Here is a 23,274-nt window from a genome sequence, read left to right as displayed (position 1 = left end):
TATATATGCATTTATTAAACATCCTCATAGTCTGTATATTTTGTTCAGAATTCCTCACGTTTCTTTATACGTTCAAAATTGCGCAAGCACTTTTTTCAATTATTGTGAGAATGCTTTCAATTAAATTGAAACGGAACTATTATATATTTTGCATCCGATCTTATCCACGACGATGCTTATTGACCTACCTAATTATTATTATTATTATTTATTAACATTATCCGAGATTGGTAAATTATTAATTATAATTCAGAATTATTAATTTATAATTACTTATTATGATTAATTATAAATTGACTGTTACATCAATTATAAGCACACTTGGAAACAAATTTGTTTGAAGTAACCAAACAATTGGCTATTATTAAATTTGATGCTCAGGCGTATTAAACGAGTAGATTATATTTGCGTCTGCGCAGAATATTTGTTCGCAGATGTACACAAACATTCTGCGCAGACGCGAATATAATCTACTCGTTTAATACGTCTGAGCATCAAATTTAATGCTCCTGGTTGGCTTTCGGCTCATAATATATAACATTTTATAAATATTTTAAATTACATTTTATAAACATTTCTTATAATACTAAAAAATTTGTATATTTGAGTTTTAAGTACAAACATATGTAGGATCAATTCCAAAACAATTATTAAAGTACGTATTTTTATTAAAATCCATAAAATCAAAAAATAGGCAGAAGATATACAAATTATAAAAGTTAAACTAAAGAAATATTCGGGTACAAAATAAGCATCATAAATTGGTCTGTTCTCTCGGCGATCAAAACTCGACTGATTCGTGATCTCGTTGCCACGCAGGGCATGAGTCTTGATCGTCTTTTCTTTCTCTAATTTTTACACTCGCACTCATTCTAACTTGCATAGAAAAATGTCACACGTGCATTCGGAGAATCGAAATCACGCCACTTCGGTCCAGTCAAACTGTTTAGGTTACACGATATCTAATATAAACACTTTGGCGACTCTCGGGCGCCTTGCGACAAACACGGGTCTAAACTTTCAAAAAGACTTTCAGAACAAAGACACTTTATATCTAATTTTTATTTCAACTTTTTCATTTTGTTAAACTTTAACTTTAATTTTTCTTTAATTTTACACAACACTACACTCGGCCATTCTGCAACTATGCATCGTCCTCGATGCACTCGTCTCCGGAAATGTAGTCATCTGGTTCCTCCTCGATATCCGTCTCGAATCCAGCTTCGTCTCGCATCGGCCAAGGTTTCATGTGATCAGCTGCTGAGCTCGTTTGGTTCGGGCCCTCATGTAACCCGACTTTTTCGACCTGGTATCGATGATTTCTCAGAACTCTCGTGACTTTGTATGGCCCCAAAAATTTCGGATAAAGTTTGAGACCGCCACCAAACTGCGTTCTTTGAATGGCAACAAAATCGTTGATTTTATATTCTTTTGCCACTTTTCTTTTGCGATTGAACGTTCTGCGATTCTCTTCCTGGATTTTCAGCAAACTCGTCCTAGCGTCATCTCGAACTGCGCTGCGTTGATTTTCGAAATTTTCAATGATTTCCTCGTCGATTAATTCTTTTATTTTCAGGTCTTCTTTCAGCTTCATCTTGACTCCGATCATCAACTCGAAGGGACTTCTTTTGATACTGCGATTGAATGATGAATTCAATTGCTGTTGCACTTTGTCGACATATTTGTGCCACTCCATCGGATTCGTCATTGACATCTTTGTTAAAATCGGAATTATACACCTGTTCATCCTTTCAACTTGGCCATTTCCTCGAGGAATTCCGGTTGTTATTAACACATGCTCGATTTCCTCTTCCCTGCAATACTCTTCGAACACTTTGGAGGTGAATGAGGATCCTCTGTCCGAAATTATTCTTCGAGGATTGCCGAAGATGGTAGCTTGAATCTTGAGTCTATTAATAACTTCATCTGCGGTCGTCGACTTTGTTGGATACAACCAAATAAATTTTGTGAATGCATCCACAACAGCAAAAATATGATTATAGCACTTTTTCGTCGATGGCATGGGACCGAGATGGTCCACGTGATAAGTTTCCAGTGGCTTATCACCTTTCGGGATTGGATTCAGCAGGCCTTCTCCTTTTCCTTTCTTCTTTTCAGCCAACAAACACTTGACACAATTAGCGATCACTTTCTGAATTTTTTCTTTCATTCGGGAAAACCAAAATTCTTGTTCCAAGAGATATTCAGTTTTTTTCCACCCAAAATGTCCTCTTTCATGAGCTTGCTTGATAACATCGTGTTGCATTGATTTTGGAACCACTAATTGATCTCTTCCGTCACTTTCGCGAAACAAAACACTGGAAATCAGCTTAAAATTCGCCTTTTCACCTTTTAATACAGCATCCACGATTTTTCTGATTTCTTCATCTTCTTCTTGGGCTTTCTGAATTTTAATTATCAACGTGTCCGAATTTTCGCGTAAACACAAGACACTCACAGGATTCCGACTTAATGCGTCAACGTGACGCATTGATGTTCCAGATCGATGTTCAATTGTGTATTCAAATTGTTCCATTAGCAGGACCCAATGAGAAACTCTCAAGCACGTATCCTTCTTTTTTACGGTCATTGCGAATGCTTTGCAATCGGTAACAATCTTGAATTTGATTCCGAGCAGGTGAACTCGAAATTTTATCAACGCTTTTATCACCGCTAATATTTCCAATTCAAAACTTGTGTACTTTTCTTCAGCTGGGGAGGTTTTCCAACTCGCGTAATAAACGGGGTGAAAAAGACCATCATTTACATCTTTTTGCAATAAAATTGCACCGAGTCCTTCGAGACAAGCATCAGTGTGCAACTCTGTTTCTGCACCGACTTGGTAAAGGCGTAACACTGGTTTCTCAACTAACGCCATTTTTAATTGTTCAAAAGCTGATTCTTGTTTCGCACCAAAAACAAACTTCACATCTTTTTTCAGCAAATCACTTAAAGGTCGAGCGATTGTCGCAAAATGAGGGATAAATTTCCGAAAATACCCCGTGAGACCAAGAAAACTCTGCACTTGTTTCACCGTCGTTGGTTTTGCGAATTTCGCCACTGCCAAGGTTTTTTTATCCGAGGGATAATAACGTCCCGCTTCAACTATATAGCCTAGATAGTCAACACTTTCAACTAAAAAGGTGCACTTTTTCCAGTTAATTACCAGGCCATACTCTTCAGCAACTTTTAAAACTTTTCGCAGTTTCTGCAAATTTTCTTCGTGTGTTTTTGCAGCCACAATCAGATCGTCGAGATACACGAGAACATCACCATCCGCGATCAATTGACGAAACACTGCTCTTATATGTCTTTGAAAAACCGCTGGGGAATTGCACATTCCGAAGGGAACTCTCAAAAATTCATATTGTCCATCTGGCACTATAAACGAGGTAAATTTTCGGCTTTCCTCTTCAACTTCCACTTGTAAAAATCCATCTTTCATGTCCAGAGTACTGAACACCACGGCATCTTGTAACTTGTCCAGCTGATCCTCGATCAAGGGGAGGGGATATCTGTCTTTGATAATTTTTTTATTCAACCACCGGTAATCAACACAGAGTCTCCACTCACCATTTTTCCTAACTGTCAAAACAATAGGACTCGCGTAATCGGAAGAACTTGGTCGCGCGATTTTTGCAGCAAGCCACGATTTTATAATTTTATTCGCCACACGATTCTGCTCAGCTGACAGCCGACGCGCGCGTTGATAAACCGGAATATCATCTGTCAACATAATTTTCATTTTAACACCGGTGTCTTTCACTTTTTCAGGGTTATATTCTTCGATCAACTTTTGTAATTGAATTTTCAGCTCTTCATCTTCTATGTGAACCAATGACACTTCACACTCATCGTCAGGCTCTTCAAGGACATTGATATTTAACACTTCGTTCCAACCACTGTCACCTGTTTCCACTTTTGTTTCAACCGGATCAATTTTTGTCAAAATTGCATTTCGATTTTTAATTCTCACTTCCGCGAAATCTGACAATTCACCACCAATTAACACATCATGAGCAATGAAATGATCAGGCACTACATCGAACACAAACGAAAAATCAATTTGATCCATGATTACTTTCGACTTGAATCGTCCCAAAGTTTGATTTTTTGACGCACCAACACCTTCAAACGTCACTACATCCGGTTCCAACTTTGGAGCACCTAGTTGAAAATAAAGACTGGAACGGATCAGATGCAAATCACTTCCGGGGTCAATGACAGCTGTAACTTTTTGTCCCAAAATCATCACGTCCTTGTAAGTCTTTTTGTCACTTGATTTCACTGCGTCAACGCGAACTTTTACATCTTTTACACTTGATTTTGTCTGTCTTTTTTCACTTGGGCACTTTGGCGCCGTGTGTCCAAACTGGTCACAATTAAAACATTTTGGACCTTTTCCCTTGTCAGGACATTCGTTGCTCAGATGACTCTTACTTCCGCAGTTGAAACAATTTTTCATTTGCCCTTGAGGTTTGCCCGTGAAATTTGTCTTCTTCCCTTTATCACTCGTTACAATCTTTGCAGCGGCTTTGCTCTTTGAATTATTCTTCTGGATTTCATATTGCGACAGTTTTTTTCGCAATTCTTTAATCGTCTCTGCACCATACAAAATGGATTTGTTTGCCTCTTCATCTTGAATTCCATCAATGATATATTGAATTTTCGCTTCTAATTCAATATCACTGTGGCTCGCAATCTCTAGTACGCGATAAACGTATGCTTGGAAAGATTCGTCACCTTTTTTCTTCACAGCATTCAGCTTTTGATGCACTTGTTTGCTGTTGATTGTCGTGGAAAATTCATCAACCAAAGATTTTCGCAAAAGTTTCCACGATTTTGCGGCACACTCGAAATTGGCAAAAAGTTTCGCGGATCCTGACAGCAGTCTTTTTGCGTAAATCACTTTTTGTGCTTCCGTCCATTGGCATAATTCTGCAGTTTCCTCGAAATTAATTAGCCATCGATGAATGTTCTCACTTCCGTCGCCGCTGAATTTTTCCAAAGCATCCTCGACATCTTTAAACGACAATGTCGGTTGTCTAAAAGAACGCGATTCTCTTTCATCTTCAGTTGGAACATCGAGCACTTTTTCTTTCTTCTTATTCTTCTTTCTTTTAACATTTTCTTCTTTCTTCTTTTTTCGTCTTGCAACTTCAATTTCGTCTTCACTTTCGTCATCACTTTCATCTTCACTTTCATCTTCACTTTCGTCTTCACTTTCATCACTTTTTTCGTATAGGACAGCTTTCAGTCTTTCGCGCAATACGGCTTTTTTACCGGAGGTATTTATTCCTAATTCGCGCAATTTCTTTTTTAAATCTATGTACGACATAGATTCAATGTCTCCAGAAGTTGAGGCATCTGGTTCTTTACGCTTTTCAGCACCGTCTGTGTTCTGCTTAGCGTTCGTCTGAGTTGAGTTTTGTGATTTTCCGTCATCTGCTGTACCAGTCCCAACTTCTTGACTTTTCTCGACCAAAGCCCGTCTTAGCCTTTCCGTCAGAGCAGCTTTACTTCCAGTCAATGACAGATTTAATTCTTCCAATCTTTTTCTTAAATCGTCTTCGGACAAAGTATGCAGATTCCCTTCAACATCACCGGGAGAAGACATCTTTCACAAGAATATTTAAATTTTCACTGAGAAGGATCCACTTTGAAAATCGTTAAATATCTCTTTTAGTCTTTCGCGAACTTGTAACGCACTATAAAATAAAGATTTGGCTAGATCCCGGACGAGCCCCCAAATTTGTAGGATCAATTCCAAAACAATTATTAAAGTACGTATTTTTATTAAAATCCATAAAATCAAAAAATAGGCAGAAGATATACAAATTATAAAAGTTAAACTAAAGAAATATTCGGGTACAAAATAAGCATCATAAATTGGTCTGTTCTCTCGGCGATCAAAACTCGACTGATTCGTGATCTCGTTGCCACGCAGGGCATGAGTCTTGATCGTCTTTTCTTTCTCTAATTTTTACACTCGCACTCATTCTAACTTGCATAGAAAAATGTCACACGTGCATTCGGAGAATCGAAATCACGCCACTTCGGTCCAGTCAAACTGTTTAGGTTACACGATATCTAATATAAACACTTTGGCGACTCTCGGGCGCCTTGCGACAAACACGGGTCTAAACTTTCAAAAAGACTTTCAGAACAAAGACACTTTATATCTAATTTTTATTTCAACTTTTTCATTTTGTTAAACTTTAACTTTAATTTTTCTTTAATTTTACACAACACTACACATATATCTATGTTGTGAAAAAAATTCTCACAATCAGTTAATATATAATTTAAAATCGTATTGTCTGATTTGTTATTTGTAGATTTATAGAGTCATGATGCCATTATAGGGTCGTATGGTGAATATATATATATAGCATGAAGCAACTATATGGTAATGAGACTTAGTGACTGTCTGACAGGAATCGTTTTACACTGGTATATTATCTAAGTGCAGATTGCAGCTTACGTATTGTAATTATCTGCCTGAGCGCATCACTTACCCTCCTCTGTAATTTAAAGTTTTTCAATAAGCCACGATTTTCTGATCATTAACATGCAGGTTAACAGGTTCGATCCTTATTGGCTCGTTCATGCCACAAGAGTAAACATCATCCTCGTTTTACGATCCACCCAACTCACTACAAATATATTCCCCTCTCCTTCAAACATTCAAATGGCAAATTCACTTATTAATCTTATTATTATAATTACATTTGCCACCGTTCAACGCCTAGAAGACACAAGTCAACCGAGACTATTATCACACGATCGATATCGCGTAATCTCATTTGCAGAAAGAAATAAATACAGTGTTATACATTTAATTATACTGCACTTTTTTTCCCCCCGTAAAAGCTTTCATTATCGCGCTAATCAATTACTGTGTTTAGACATTAATGTTTATATTCCACAATTGATGTTTTACTGCGATATAAAAATTTTAAATAATATTTTCTGCATTGCGGAAATAGTATGGAAAAAATTATTTAAACTTTGTAAAATCGTTATGATCACAAGTTATAAATCTGTTCTTAAAAAAATTTTTTGCTGGTGAAAATACTATTTCCTATATATATCGAGGCAGTGACATATATGAGTCGGTATGAATCAGTTGTAGCAAGAAAAACATGTCAACAATGAAGCAATGGTTATTCAGAGCAATAAATTGATTATGGATACATTCTTGACGAAAAAGAATGTTGTTACTCTCGAGTCGAGATCGATGTCACTTTAAAGAGGATAATTTTTAAATTCAAATTTTCTTGTTTGCAACGCCCTGCTCTTTTTCTTTTTCCGTTTTCTCTCCTTTTTCTTTTCTTCTTGCCTCTTCTTCTTTTTTTTGTAAGTCAAGCAGTGGCCAGAGCGAGGACAACGATCTACAGTGATTTCACTTTATAATCTTTCTCGGAGGTGTACATATAGTCACTCGACAATCTCAATATTGTAATCCCATTCTAAGTCGAAACGGTTTTTTATTGAAATTCACAGAAGAGGAAAAATATATCAATGCGAGCGAGTACAAATATTATACATTTTAAACATTTCAATATTTATGTTCAGGACATTGCGAGTTTGACAAAAACGTTAAAAATTTGAAAATTATACAGACGAAAATAATTTGTTTCAGTAAAAGATTGACTTTGTTGGGTCCAACAGACCCAGTGTGACCGTTATTGGATTTTAAATATCATAAATTGAAGAGCATAAAAAGTTTCCCAATTTAGAAAAAAAATGTATTATTTGCAAGGTGTAAAAGTGTGCACTTGCACAAAAGAGACACAATACCCACGTGCAAAAGTGTGAATAGATACACGTTCAGGATCTCTAAACAAGTACAAAGGTGTCGTTAGTCCGTTGCAATTACTCATACAGGAAATGGAAGGTACAATTGCGACTTGGAAGTTTATATATTTTTTTTCGAATCGTAAAAACACTCAATAGTCGAGCCGAAATTCACCTTTATTAATTAGAGAGGTGCAAATTCCACGGGAGTTGTTATGCCAATTCCTCTGCATAATTAATAAGCCGCTCCTGAATTTAAAGCCAATGGTTTTGTTTCACGCTGAGACGATATCCTAATTCCATTGTAAATTATTACCTGAAATTGAATTTTAATTATTTTTTGAATTTTAATTTAAATTTAAAAAAGAATATAATTGGTTAACCAGAAAACTCTAAAAGGCATAAAATTGAAAAAGTGACAAAGAAATTGATTTGAAATTGTTTCTTTGTTAAATTGGAAAAGTTAGCGAATAATAAAATAGTATCGGTATCAATGTTGTGAGTGTATATATGTATACATGTTGGAAAGTGTGCGCGTGGGTAGTGAATTACGACTTGTACCCCGCTGGCGAGCGCTTCAGAAAAAGAAATATCCTTCGCTCCTCGTTTCAATAGAATATAAATAAAATTTATTTACTCGGCTACCGAAACGGGCCTAAACGGGGCCTCTCTTTCTCTCTCTCTCTCTCTCTCTCTCCGCTTTTTTACTATACTCTGCCCCTCTCCCCTCCATCACTTGTGTGTGACGAGATGCGTGATGCTACGACTCCTCTTGCCCTTTATAACCTCTTAATGGCACCTTAATAACCTTCCGGATAATCGAAATGATTTGTGGTCCACTATGCTTGGTCGCAAGCCAATCTCTCAATTTTCGTTCCCAAAATATTTATCTTCGCCACAAATATTTCAATAGAAAAATACATATCCCATAACCGGTTTATATATACTCTGAAATCTATTTTCAAGTTAATTAGCTCTTTCGAGCGAATATGATTTAATTTGAACGCGAGAAATTTCATTTATTTATAGAAAGTGGACACATCATTTTTTTTATAAATACATGTTCCGTAATTGATTGATGATTGCGCGAATGATAATTTTCACACTAAAATTATTTTTACATTAAAAACTACTCTCTCTCTCTCTCTCTCTCTCTCTCTCTCTCTCTCTGTTTTAGTCTGAATTTCAACTTATTTGTTAACATCCATTTTTTTGTGAGAAAAAATATAACATTTTAAGAATCCTAAGTTTAAAGGAATCATAAAACTCCGGGTTCTATTTCATTTAAATCCGATCCTGTTACAAACTAATTATAAAGCAAATATGCAATAGAGAATCGTGGAGGCGAAAAATTATTAAAAATTTTGAATCAACTTTAAATATTTATTCAATCATGATATTACTCGCCAGGAGCAAAAATCGATGAAAAATTATAGAGATAATAAATATTTAATAATAGGTGATATTATAAGTGCGAAGTATAAACATTTTTTTCTACGACATAGTCTCTGTGAGGATGTGTTTAGTGAGTGCAGGCATGCGTATCGCGTGGGGAATTTTTCAAATCTTGAGAAGCGTTTTATATATAATATATTGTATATATAGGCACGTGTGCGAGAATGTATATATATACACACGGGTAAAGTTCCGTTCGCACGTGAAAATCGTCCCGTGAATATTGTATATTTTTTGCACATATATGTAGAGTACAAGGAAACTTGTAAATTATACGTGTGTGTGTGTGTATAAATCCTGCCAGTCTGTTATTTGGCGCACGTCGAGGATGCGCCAGTTGGCCTTTATGGAACGCTGGATGAATTACATGGTCGATCGTGGAAAAGGAATATAGTCCTTCTATTCCACGGCCAATCAGCCACTCGCAAATTATACTCTCCTCAGGAAATTTTCGCCTCGAATTATTCTCGAGGTATATCTTTCTCCTCTTCATTTTAAAATCGATCTATCCTTTTATATACTCTTTTTATTTTCAAGTAACTCCTAACGTATACTTTCTCAACTTAATACATACAACATATTCTCCTTCCGGTAAAAATATTTTTTCTCCCAACTAATAAATATTAAATTATATATTTATTTATATTTATAAAAAGTCTTTTTTTGTTTAAAAATTTATTATTGAAAGGTATATCTAATATTGAAAAATCCCGCTAAATGAAGCTTAAGAGGAAGGAAGGAAAATAGACAAAATGTTTTCCAGTTAAAAATGATTTACTACTTGTACATTCAGCGTGTGTCAGTGAAATTGCACTTTCTCTCTCTCGCTCTCTTGTGAGTGGTAATCGCGGTGAAAATAATAATTGAGTTTACCTCGATGCTACACAACAGTTTAATAAATCACTGCCACGTGTAATGTCAATCATTACATTATTCTCAAATAGCGACGTGTCCCAGTCACGCACAAGAAGTATATATGTCTTCGAGCCCATTGACAGATTCTATGCTTCACTGATCAACTATATGACTTTGGATATTATAACCGCGCGCTCATATCTATACATATATTATATACTTTAAATGACATTTAAATAACTGCTCGATTTTACAATAAAGCCGCGACAGTATGATTTATTCGATTTTTTTTTCTTTTCAATTTAGTCTCTAGAATTCATCGATTAATAATTTTTTTTTCACTCTATGGGTACATTCGAAAAATTTTGATGACGATTTTTTCTTTAACGTACATTAAAATCGTAAATGAATGAGAAAGAAAAAAACTAATATCTTCTATCCTTTTCTATTTCATATGCTTAGTTAGCGATACTAGCGCTCTTGCGGACAAACTGTTGCAACTCATGTGAGAGATGAATTATTACAAATGGCGGACATTTAATAAATTGAAAAAAAACTGCGTCTAACAATTCGAAATTGTTGTGATAACAGTAAAATAGTTCAGAAAAATAATTGTTCTCGCAAAAAAAACAGAATTTCTACCCCAAAATTAAAAATTAACTCTGCAAAAACTTTTATCCAACGTTTTTTCTATGCATGCCGTATTTGTTAGCTCTATCCGGTTATTACATTAGATTTAACAATTCCTTCTTCTCCGTGTACTACAATTTATTTTTTAAAAAGTCCTGTTGAAAAATTTACAAAAAGTGGAAAATCAATGTTTCTCAGGGTATAGGAGAAAACTCGTGACTGGTTTTTTTTTTGGTTTGGAGAGTAAAAAAATTGGGTACGGTGGACTCTCACACGAAGACTTGGGTCCTACCTGTAAAGAGCCCAGCGGTTTTATTTTATTTTTTTGTTTTTATACTCTCTCTCTTTCTCTTGCATTCTCCTTCTTTTCCGAGCATCTTCGCCGAAGCGGAGTTCACTTTGCTCGATTTTCATTACAGAAGAAGCTGCTGAACAAGAGGGAACATTGCTAGCAATTTAAATAAATTCACTGCGCTTGTACCACATTCACGACATGCCCTAAGTTCGCACGCTTTTTCCCTACCCCTCCCTTTCAATGTAATTACTTTTCGAAAATTGATTCTTTTCATTAAATTAACCTGTATTCCAAATAAGTCTTCTTTATTAGTTTGTCAGTCTTATTTAAAATCTCAATATTCCTAATTACTTTGTTTTTTCAGTGGAATTAGAATTTCTTTATTTCATTCCGCACGGAAAATAGGTTATTAGATATTAAATGTTTATAATAAATTTCGTATCTAATTAATAAAATTTTCTTCCGCATTCTTGAATTTTTTTTCTGGAGAGAAACGAGTTTTTTTTAGAGAGTATTGACAAAAATCCAATGACAGATTGAAGATGGTGTGTTTAATTTTCTTTTCCTTGGTCCCAATTCGCTACTGCAAGACGATCTGGGAGTTTTTAAATTGGAGTATAGTGACACGGATGCAGGCGAGCTAACTGACTCACTACTTTATAACTAGACTGTTTATCATATAGATTGGCTACTCTCAACTGTGGTAGCCCCTGATGCGATGGCAATGGTTGACTTGTTTGTTAAACTTTACAGCGGAGAACGTGTGGCCAATGTAATAGTTGTCGTTTTAAGCTCCCATGCACTTCGCGGAACTCCAGTCGCACGCTATATAGCTCGAAAGAGATTAAAATGACCTCATCTGTCTTCATTGTACCTACAAATCAAAATCTTTTTTATAAGAACTTTTAAAAGTGTTGTTTCAGGCGCTAAATTTCACGAGGCGACAAAATTAAGTAAATATAATTTCAAAAACTGCATTGTTAAATTATTATTATATTCATAATAATTTTTAAAAATATATTTTAAGAGTCATAAAAGGATGCTGTTTCCTTACCCCGAATGTCATTTTTGAGTATTCTGCGCAGACGCAAATTTAACCTATCACTTTATTTCTCTTAGTGACCGTTACTGCAAAAAATCGTCATTTTGGACGCCTGGTGGTGACAATGGGAATTACTAACCGCTCTACAGTGGAAATAAGTTTTATCCATTTACCTTTCGCGATAAAAACAGCTTTAATAAAATTTTAATTTAATTTTACATAATATAATTTCAAAAATAATTTGAAAAAAATGTGAATTATGATAATAATTTTAAATGATAAATACTAAATAAAATCTGAGAAATAAAATAGAAATTTCTGAAATAAATTCCAGATCTTGATTGGATGAAAAAAAAGGAACGCATCTACAAATTGAATTTGACGGATGACGTGTCATAGTATCTGGAATTGTGAGATTTTTTTTTATTTTTTTTTTGTTTGCACTCGTCGGGGGTTCGTATCCTTCCGTAGAAACGAATCTCCCTGTGGAGAGGGACTATGCTGCCGTGCACCGAGCGAGCTAGTGTTAGGAATGTGGTACCACTGCTTGTCACAGTCACATACAAACACACACACATTAGTCAAACCTATATATGCTCCATCCACATGCATTTCACGCATGCGTATTCGTTTATTTACATTAACAGATCCCACCGCGTACAGACTTGGTATAATTGTGCACAAGTTAACAGGGCCGTACATCATGTGGTCCACATATTCAAGATAATTAGTCTCACTATTCATTCAATTCAAGCTTCCAGTATTAAAAAAAACTCTAAATTGTTCCATTCATTTCAGTCCCATATTTTCTAGATACTACGTTTTGATTATTTCTTTAATTTTTTTAATGATTTTCTTTATGATTTTGAAATAGAATTTTTGTATCGGAATAGGAATTACAAAGATAATTTAGTTATGAAGTAGAGTAAACTAAAGTGTATATAAAAATAGATAATTAGTTTTTAATTTCGGTGCCCGGGGCACTGCCCCGCCTTAGAATCGGGGAGGCACGGTCCTGGCCATGTGTACATGTAAACTAAGTATGTATTTATTTATGTATCGAACGGAACGCATCATCGATGTAAATCTTGAGCAGAAGCGTCCGAAGGCAGCTCTTTCGAGTCGCAAAAAGCAATCGAGAGGCCCTTCCCTCGTTCTTTTCTCGTATTCGTTGTGGGGCAACGTGAAATGGGGCAGTGCCCCCACCCCGCCCTTAGGGGGCCTTTTTCTCCCTCCCTCTCTCTCTCTCTTCTGCCTCTTCTCAAGCCCTTCTTATTCTTAGCTGGTTTGCTCCAAGCAATTTGTATCCCGATACGAACAATGTTGCCCACTGTATATCGTTGTAATGCACTCCCTCTTCTTGATCGTCGACCGAGGGCTTCTAGTCACGATTTAGTCAAGGATATAGAGATACGTATCTCGGCCTCGCTCGTAAATGCTCGTTTACTTCGCGTCGCTATTGCACCGTCGAAGAACATCTTTGGAAAATTTTCGCGACAATTTTGCAGACTTTTTTTTCCCCAACCTTATGTCAATAATTTTCAGTACCTTGGGGTACAAAAAAATGTATGGTTCTTCTACAAGAAACGAATCCAATTCAAAAGAATAAATAATAATGAGAATTATAAGAATAAACTAACTTTATATTGGTTCGGATATAATTGTTGATTGTCACATACGAGTTTCAACCAAACGGTGTTTTTAATTAGCACTTCCTTGTCGATAGACAGTAATTAACATTGAAAAATCGTTCAAGGCTGAACGGTAATCCGGTTTTGAAGCAACGTTTTTCTTATGTGATTAAATAAAATGCTATGATTTTTCTCAATAACTGAAACTAGATCAGAAAATCCGTTATCTTTTCGGAAAACCAGAAATGTTTCTAATTTTTATTTGAAAAATTGAGGTATATTGGCTCTGGTTCTTGTATTTTGTTGAACGGAATATATATATATATATATATATACATACACGCTTGATCCAGCCGCACATATTGCCGTTGGTTATTAATTACCCGCAATGACTTTCGATAAAAGGGCATTAAATCGATTCGATCGACGAGAACTGATCGACTCGAACAGGCTTTCGCTCCGCGACCAGCCCAACTCGATTATCCATGAACCACGAGCGCTTTATGTCTTTTTATAATATACATTTTTGTCCGTTTCATCTTGTGCAACCGCGTGCCAATCTCTTGCTCTCAATTTATAGAGAATCATCCCACCATCCAACAGTCGGTTAATCATATGCAAGAAAAAAAAATATGCGGATTATAATGAAATGTCTAGCTAAAGTAAATTAATTATTTTAAAAGTTAACAAAACCGTAATCCTCAGAGGATACTCTGGGTGTCAAACACCCTTTACGTAATGGCTAAATCAGCAAACCTATATTTCTGTGTTAAAAAAATGAATTCATATAAAGGAATTTAAAAAATGAAGGATAATTTATACATATTATTTTTTGAAAGGTGAAATGAACAATTTCCGTCTATAAGTTCATTTGCAAATAGAGTAGAGCATTAAATATATAGGAATGAAATGAGAAGCTAATTGCACAGAACGATATTTTATATGAGAGTTATAACGGGGTTGTTACTTCGACTGTGGGTCTCTTATATCACACACCATGTTCCACTTCGGTAGCCATAGCGATGCCGGTGGTCACGAACGTGAAGGTGTGTAGTTCGCGCATGTATATTTCGCAGAATACGTGGACACTTGGGTCGATTTATCTATCACTCCTGCCGGGTTAATTTATAATTGCCACTAGGACTCGCAACTATGATCCATCAATCTTCTCGCAGTGATACAATCCAAAAGAATATTGCGCGTCTCGTTTTTTTTTATCTTTGCAATTTTATCACTGACAATTGCTTCTCAGTATTTCTAGTGTCTTAATTACATATGCAAATACGAACAAACGGAATCATTTTGATTTTGCAAGAGTGATATCATCCAGATTGTTAGCGATTAGATTTAATTTCCATAAAAATGTAAAGTAATTTAATTAAAAAGAAAGTATCTACTGAATCTAATTTCTCGCGATCAGAGTCACGATCAGAAGATCGATGAGTCGTGGGAGGTGGATAGTCGAGTTTAAGATCGAGACCGATATTCAGATCGAGAGTGAGCAAGAAATCGGGAGACCAATCAGAGACTTTGAGGGAAAAAGATAGTCTCTCTCTCTTTTCTGTAGAGGGATAATATATAAAAACGCCTGGATGGAAAGACAGCGACAAGATAAAAAAAAAACGCCAACTAGAAAAAAATGGGGGAGTTGAGATCGCCAAGAACTTGAGAAATGTCATATCCGTCAGCGTTCGGAGGTCTGGCTCCGACAACCGGTTCTCCACGGAATAAATATTGTCCATATCAAGTACAATTACCCAGCGAGCAATAGCACCCAATTCAGAAGCAAATAGGCAAACCATTTGCATAAGAAATAACTGCTCGTCCAATATTATTCTAGAATTAGCACGTCATTGATTGAGATATACCGTTTCTATTCAATTAGAGATTATAAACAGAAGAGGACAGGACTTAATACGCCTACAAATTTCAAGACTTTAATCATGCAGCAATGCGTACGAAATGTCCTGGTTGACCACTCTGGTTTGCATAAGAGAGAGAATCGACCGTATTGTTGCCGACTGCTCCAAACGAATCTTATATATACTTTCTTTTTCTTCGTTTCCCTTCTTTTCTTGTTTTATGTTTTTCCCTGGACCCTCTTCTTGATCAATGATGTATATATATACACACAGATTTACCGGGAAACGATTCACCGTATCAAGATTTACAACTTATTGTTACCAGGCTTGAATTTATACATTGGAAAATGCTTTTTTGCAGACCTAACTTTATTGAGCCATGCTTAAAATAAAACCAATTATTCTCCGCTAGTTCCTCTTTTACTGACTTAACGCACAAATTTTTCTCACGATTATTGAACTTAGAGACAAAATACTGAACTAATGCAAAACAAAATGAATTTTTTATTCAAAATTTACAGATTTAGAAAGTTTAGATATATAATCATGTTTAGTTCTCACGCGTTTCAAATTCAATTCTCATTTACTGAATTCAAATTTCTAAATTGCAAAAAAATATTCAACTTCTTTTTTCATCGCCGAAGATAAAGTAGGAAATGGATAAATTCGCTACTGCGCAGAAACACACGAAGATCATCCAATCAATCGCATTTTTTACTATTTTGCGCAGACGCTAATTTAACCTTACTAGCTACTACCCTTCGCTATGAAAACAGCCAAAGTGTTCTAAAAAGAAGAAAAGAAATAAAATTGTATGGAAAATGACAAAGAAACTTTTTCATAAGACACAAAAATAAACTTTGAATGTTTTATATAAAATATTTGCCTGTCCTCATTTAATAACCATTAAGCAACATCGTGGGAGGTTAGGTCGAGTATTTGCCAGGGTGTCAAAGATCTAGAGCAGATATAGCAACCCCCGCGTTGTATTGATGAGGTGGCGCGTATTGATTCTGGTATATATAAGGGTCGACGTGGTACCTTACTCTCACCCCCTTATACTCAGACCCCTTTTATGAAGCGCAAGAGTTGATAAGATCCGGCCGATAAGGCATGATTACACACCACCTCTTATGCCGGACCTGTACAATCGTATAACCACCACCCAACTTCTATTCTCACCAATCCTTTTTCCTTTCAATTAATCTTCACCACTTTCATAAAAAATTCTTTTTTTCATTTCCTTCGTGTTATTTTTTATTCCATTATCATGACGTTTTTAAAGATTGTATCATTTTTTTTATTATAAGGCGCACTATGTATATTTTCTTTCATTAAAAATTATATATTTATATACCAGGGACGTCTTTGGACAAAAAGCCAAGGTCCTTTTTAACCAAAGGTCGGCCTTATTATATGAATGATAATTACCTTTTTTAAACATTAAACAAATTCTTAGGTAAGCGAATTTTTGGCAAAATTCTTAAAACGACAAATTTTTATTTGTCCCAGGTTGCAAATAGCCGAACAAACAATAGACAAAATGGTTTCAACGTAATTTTTAAAATTTAGCAAATAAGAATTATAAAAATTATTAAAAGCTTTACAAACTATAAACATAAAATTAACTTTTTTGGAGTATAAAGATGGTTATTTTGGCATGCTGTAGATAATAATCTAACAGTAGAGTGTTATCTTATAGTTGACACAAAAAATTTTGTCAAATTTTACAATCCTTAAGGTAATTTTAATAATTCTTTTTTCTTGCATAATAGTATAAAAACTATAAATCTAAAAATGATAAAAAATTGAATAAAAATAAGTAAACTTAAAAAAAAAACGTTAAAAGTTCATTGGCATTTCACTCGAATTCAATTCTCATTTAATAGGATCAAGATTTTTGGACAAAAAGCGTGATTGTCAAAATAGTGAAATCCTCGAGAAATCGACATACCGAAAGGAAAGTTTCTCCTCGTCGTGTATATCGAAGCTTTATTGTGTACATATATCGAGAGGACAAAAAGCGTAATTTTGTCCCCAAGGGAGTACAAAAGAAATTTTCAATAACTTCTCCATTATGCTACGGGAGTTCGTCGGAGTTCCGACGGTGCCCGACAATGGCAGGTATATAGTATGTCTTGCGTCGAAATGGTTTCGGTTCAAATGTACTGTGTCATCTTAGAGGTTAAGTGGTCCAAAAGAAGGAGAAAAGAGGCTGGTCGAGGATACCCTATTATATAGGTAATCGTGCGAGAGGGATACCTATATACATGTTCGTTTTGTGGCACACGAGGAGGTCGATTCGTTTATATACACACAACTTACTTTTTTAAAACTTTTTTTTAAACTTACTTTTAAAACATTTATTTTTAAAATTTTGACATTTATTCTAATAAATTTCCAATTGAATGGAATTATTTATTCTATTAATAAAACAATGAATTCTCACAGTAACATACAATCTCATGAATATTAGATTTTAGAATGTGATAGTAGCGATTGTTTCGGAAAATGATGGAAAGATCAATCTGATTTTTTTTTTTTAGTGAGAGAGAAAGGTATGGGAGATGATGCTAAATAAGCTACAGTTATCCCGCAGAAGGGATAATAGACCTTTTTAGTTAAGTGTTTGCCACTCTCGAAGGCACAGGTGTCAAGACCATTCCTCGGTACACTAAAAGGTCCTAGACTCTTAGTGTGGAAGGATTAGATTCTAGTCGAGAAAAACGCATCACCTTTTTTTAATCCCTAAAATCTCCGATCGATCGAGAGGTTTCTTTTCAAAAGCTATTAAAGCATTTCTTTTGAAATAGCCGATTGAATCGTTTATCTTTACTGTTGAACAAAAGTTATTTCTAAAATTTTTTTTTAATTTGTTTCGTTTTTTTAATTCCAGTCCCTGCAAAGTGCTGCCCGTAGAGCTGGCACAAGTTGTGCGAACTGCAAAACAGCAACAACGACGCTTTGGCGAAGAAACCAAGCCGGCGAGCCCGTTTGCAACGCTTGCGGTTTATACTACAAACTCCATAACGTAAGTAACAATAAATTCTTAACTAAAAAGTAAAATAAATTTTCATGTATAAGGGGAAAACAAGTGTAAAGATTGAAAAAAAAATTGCCAGTGTCAGCAGAAATTTGGAAGATGGGGGAAAAAGAAAAGAGAATCAAGGGGATAATAATTTACGGCATGAATTTTGCGACAATAAGACGGGACACTTGAGAGTCTGTTGTACCGACAATTAGGGCAGGCGTGTTTGCCGGAACACGATTCCTCTGTTGTGCTGTATTTGGGCATTTATGTGTGAGGCAACCACTCAAGGGTGGAGCGTGCTCAACTGCGTGTGACACAGGAAGCGCCGGAAGTGAGCTCAGAGAGAGGCCCTCAAACCAAAGGTTTTTGCTCCCATTATTTTCCCTCGGGATGTTCCGCGGGACTAACCAGGAAAACGGATATCATTGCAAGAGAGGGCAATTCGCAAGGACCTCATTCAACTTGTTTTTATCCCATCCAACAACTTCCTAGACATTCCTGCCAAAAAAAATCATCATTTATCTTTTATTACGTTATTTAACAATGTTTCTTGAAAACACGGCAGAATATGAAAAAGATGACTATAGTTTATAAAATTATTAATGGGATTGCAAATATTTTTGTCATTGAAGGGAGTTTTTTTTATCGGTTAAGAAAAGACATATACGAATTAGGCTTTTAAAGAGGAGATTGACAATAGGCTTTTGGGGATCAACGACAATGGCAATCCGATATTTCGTTACCGACCCAACTACTTTAGAAATGTATCCACCTTCGACCTTTTGCTTTAGAGTATATTATACAGCATTCGTACTTTTATCATACTTAAAAACCTCGAAGGTGGGGTTATAGACTGTTGCTTTTGGGCAATGACATACCTATTGTCGCTTGTCGTTTGTCAACTTTACGTCGGCATTCAAAATCGAAAGAGTATCCATTACCGGTACTATTTTTTCCGTATTCAATTTTACGAATAAAACTTCTTTTATTCTCAAAGTTTGTATTTGCAAGACTGAATTAATGTAAATATCGATTTTCTTAACATTTCAACTATAAAAGTTTGTATTTGTATAGAAAAGTAAATCTCATATCCTTAGGAGATTAACGTGAATTGGTTTTGGTATGGAGATGATTGTTCGGACCTTATAGCGCTAATTAGTATAAGCATTTTCTACAGTGTGCGGATATTCGTCACTTTGGATTCCCTGATGGTCTTGTTACAGGCGGCTTTCTGTTTTCTTCGCTGCATGCGAAACCCACGAAACAAGCCTCCACTTGTTCGCATCTCGTAGTGCACGCGTCGCTCAATGAGCCTAATCGGAGTGCAAATCACCCGTTCAAATTTACCCTACTTTTTCCCCGTAGCGTTATCCGTCATTTTATCTCGTCCGCCTGCATCTTCATATTATCAAGATCAAGCCACAATTTAAAGCCAAAAAACGCAATATTCATCATTTATGTACTTTCTTTATTTGTTCAGAAAAAAAAGTCTTATACATCTTCTTCATTCCCTTGTGAACACAAAAAAAAACAACAGATTTTATAGCCAAACAAATGTTTTTTCACTTTTAGATTTTCGTATTAGGACCGAAACTCTTTTAACAAGATTCCTTTTTTGATTTTGTTTCTTTAGAGTCAATAGAATTGAAGGACTTCTTGTAACACAAAAAACAGATTTTATACCCATTTTTAGGTTTTTGTAGCCCCAGAGCTAACCTCTTATAACTGATTTTGTTTCTTGAGAGTCAGTAGAATTGGAGACTAAAATTTGTCAGGCAATATGTAATTGGAGATATTCTTTGATATCCTATATATTTGATCAAAAGTAGAATAATTTCATACATGCCAAAATTTTTTCAATTTGAGAAATAAGAAAATTTGCCGATGAAGCACCTTAATTGACTCGAACTTGCCGAAGCACAAGTGCTTTAGTTCTTCTCCTTTTCTCTGCTTCTTCTGGTATACTGGTTTTTTGTTAGTTACTTTTTTCCTTCTCAAAAGTCTTTGGGACGAAGAAACGTTACGTCGATCCCTATATATATGTGTCGTTACGTATATAGAGTTTATCGAGTTCGATCTGGATAAAGGGGGTGCACAGCTCGACCAGTGGACAAGATCGTACACAGTAGTCTCCCATAGTGTATAGTTATACGAGACACGTTTCCTGGTAATCATTAATTAAGCAAGGGGTTCCGTCGCTAGATATACTCGCGACACGAGACGCGCTATCCTCTGAAAAAATTGTTTTCATATCCCACCATTTTAGGCCACTCCTAAACCTCATCATTTTTTGAACTTTAAATTCAGTTTTTTGTGAATAAAAATTTTTTTATTCACCATTTTTTATGTGTGTTTCTCACCAAAGAATTTATGATATAACTTAATTAATTTTAAAATAAAAAGTTGTCCAATTTAAAATTGTTAGAGAATTACGTATACTGTATTTGTGCATTTTAAAAACAATGGAATTTGTCATAAAAATAATATTATTATTATTCCTTAAATCCCCTTGATCTTTTCCGAAAATGACATAAATCACATCGTGCGAGTATGTTTCGTGCGACAGTTTGAATTCTTTAATTTACAAAAATGCAGACGTCTTCCTGAAAGGTCCAAAAGTTGGGTCGTAAAGCCAAAGAATAATGTCTCGGACTGTTTTACCGTCTGCAATAAAATCCTTGATGGAAATAAAAACATTTGGAACAAGCCGATGTATTTTTTCTAAATTGCAGAGTAGAAATTATCATCATCCATTCTAATTGTGTATACAGGTGACAGTGACAAAAAAAGATGTTGGGCGACCAAAAACTAAAAACTGAGTCCCCAAACTATAAAATTCTGAGGTGGACTTTCGTACAAGAACAAAGTATATATCTGATCATTAATTCTTATATGTACATTTGTCAGTTCGGGTCAAGGGCGTAAAATATATCATATAAAATTAACGATGTTAAAAAGTGACACAGTGTAAATATTCTGAAAATATTCTTTATTTTTACAATGTGGCATTTAAAGTTTGACAGGATAATTAAACATAACGGAGCAAAATTATTAGCTTGTCGAGATGAATGTGAGGTTAGGTTGGGTTTAGGTGATTCAATTACGTAATGGGAACGTGACGGGTCGTTGTTGCCAAATAACGAAGTTGTCAGTCAAGGAATAACTTGACATAAGAATTCCATTGTCGTCGTTTCTTGTTTGATTGTTAGTCAAAAACGATATCGAAGGAAGGTCGACGATTTACCGATCGCGACCTGTGCAAAACTTGAGATCACATGCGCCTCACTTTAGCCTGTAATGGTGTTGGTTACATTGTTACCAACTCTGGCCTTATATATACACATAAACAAGTTGTATATAGCAAATGCGAGAATCCCGCGTAGACGACTCGTCTCGTTGGCATTAAGCCGACACATTACACTTTGAGCTGGACGTTTGTCTGAAATGTTCCTCTCAGTAATTCTCTCGTATATGTTGCACATATATTCAAACGGAATTATTAGTCACGGTCACTCTCCAGTCACAGCAAAAAGATCTGAATTCATCTTTAATGTGAAAAATGATCCAGTTAGGAACTTCTGTATGTTATTTTTTTCATTCCTTTTAACTTTAATTATTTTATTCCTGAAGAGTTGCTATTTATAGTTTCCTCTTCAAATAAAATTCCTATCATGTAAAATGGATCTTCACGCATCAAAGTTAAGTCCTTCTAGTTTTACACGCGACGGCATTTTGCATATATGATGGATTTGAGTCTTGCCAAATTGTTTGTCGCAAAAAAAAAAATGTTTAACTGCGATTTTGAGATATGAATATAAAAAAACGACTAAAAATCTTGGATCATTATCTCTGTGGATAATCCTGACCTCTGGGGGATTGGGACCTTTTAGACTGTTTGGAGCCATTTTTAGGAAGACGAAGAACAACCGGAGGATGATTCTGGGGGATATCTTGAGGGAACAGAGGTGCCCTGTCCACGCCGATATGATCTCAATCGTGGGCTGGGGCAACCAGTAAATATAGCGCTACTGGGAACCGTATATATTCATGCTCTGATTGGTCGATAAGCCGCATAATTTTAGGACTTTCTACACTTCACTGATCTTCCTGCGAAATCTTGCAAGCCTCCTCTTATACATACGTAAATAATCAGACAAATTTACCATCAGATCGAATTACCGACTATAAGATTCATGAGTCATTAAAAAAAGATTTCGTGAGTCATTCGAAAATACATTTCTTCGTGTAAAAATGGTGAAAATGGAAGCTAATACTGAGAGGAAGTTGTAAAAGTCACACTATACGTAGAAGAGACATTAAAGGTGCCTTTATTAGTATTCTTGTCTCGAAGTTATTCAACTCGCGCTTTATTATATACGTCATTGAATTCTCAGATTCGGACAATCTTTTCTTTATTTAAATTTCAAAATTGTAATTCGGAAAAACCTATGTAGATCCACTTTTAACAGTCAATTAAAAACGTTCGAAAAGTCAAGAATATCAAGGGCGAAAAGAAAGTCCAATAAAAAGACGTTTCGTCCTTTTTATCTGATTGAATGTTTGCGAAAATTGGGAAAGAACTGAGAAAAAAAATCGAGCAGACATGGCCATGTAAAACGCCATTTCTTCGATCCGATCTTTCATTCATTGACCCCTGTAAGCCGCGTAAACGT

The 23,274-nt window shown here is 35.4% G+C and overlaps 1 protein-coding gene across 3 annotated transcripts in view; it reads left to right on the top strand.

Moving 5' to 3' along the window:
• LOC127288577 (GATA-binding factor 2-like) overlaps positions 1-23,274 on the top strand; it is a 72,324-nt gene that overhangs the window by 40,982 nt on the left and 8,068 nt on the right. For all 3 annotated transcript variants that reach the window (XM_051316114.1, XM_051316115.1, XM_051316116.1), the window contains exon 5: positions 18,467-18,601. In XM_051316114.1, coding sequence (XP_051172071.1) covers positions 18,467-18,601 — 135 coding nt within the window. The remainder of the gene's footprint in view (positions 1-18,466; positions 18,602-23,274) is intronic.

The sequence above is a fragment of the Leptopilina boulardi genome, unplaced genomic scaffold, assembly GCF_019393585.1.
Source record: "Leptopilina boulardi isolate dan_hultmark-lab unplaced genomic scaffold, ZJU_Lbou_2.1 LbouV2_392, whole genome shotgun sequence".
Classification (NCBI taxonomy): domain Eukaryota; kingdom Metazoa; phylum Arthropoda; class Insecta; order Hymenoptera; family Figitidae; genus Leptopilina; species Leptopilina boulardi.
Note: the sequence above shows the minus strand (reverse complement) of the source record. Positions and strands in the feature narration are given on the sequence as shown.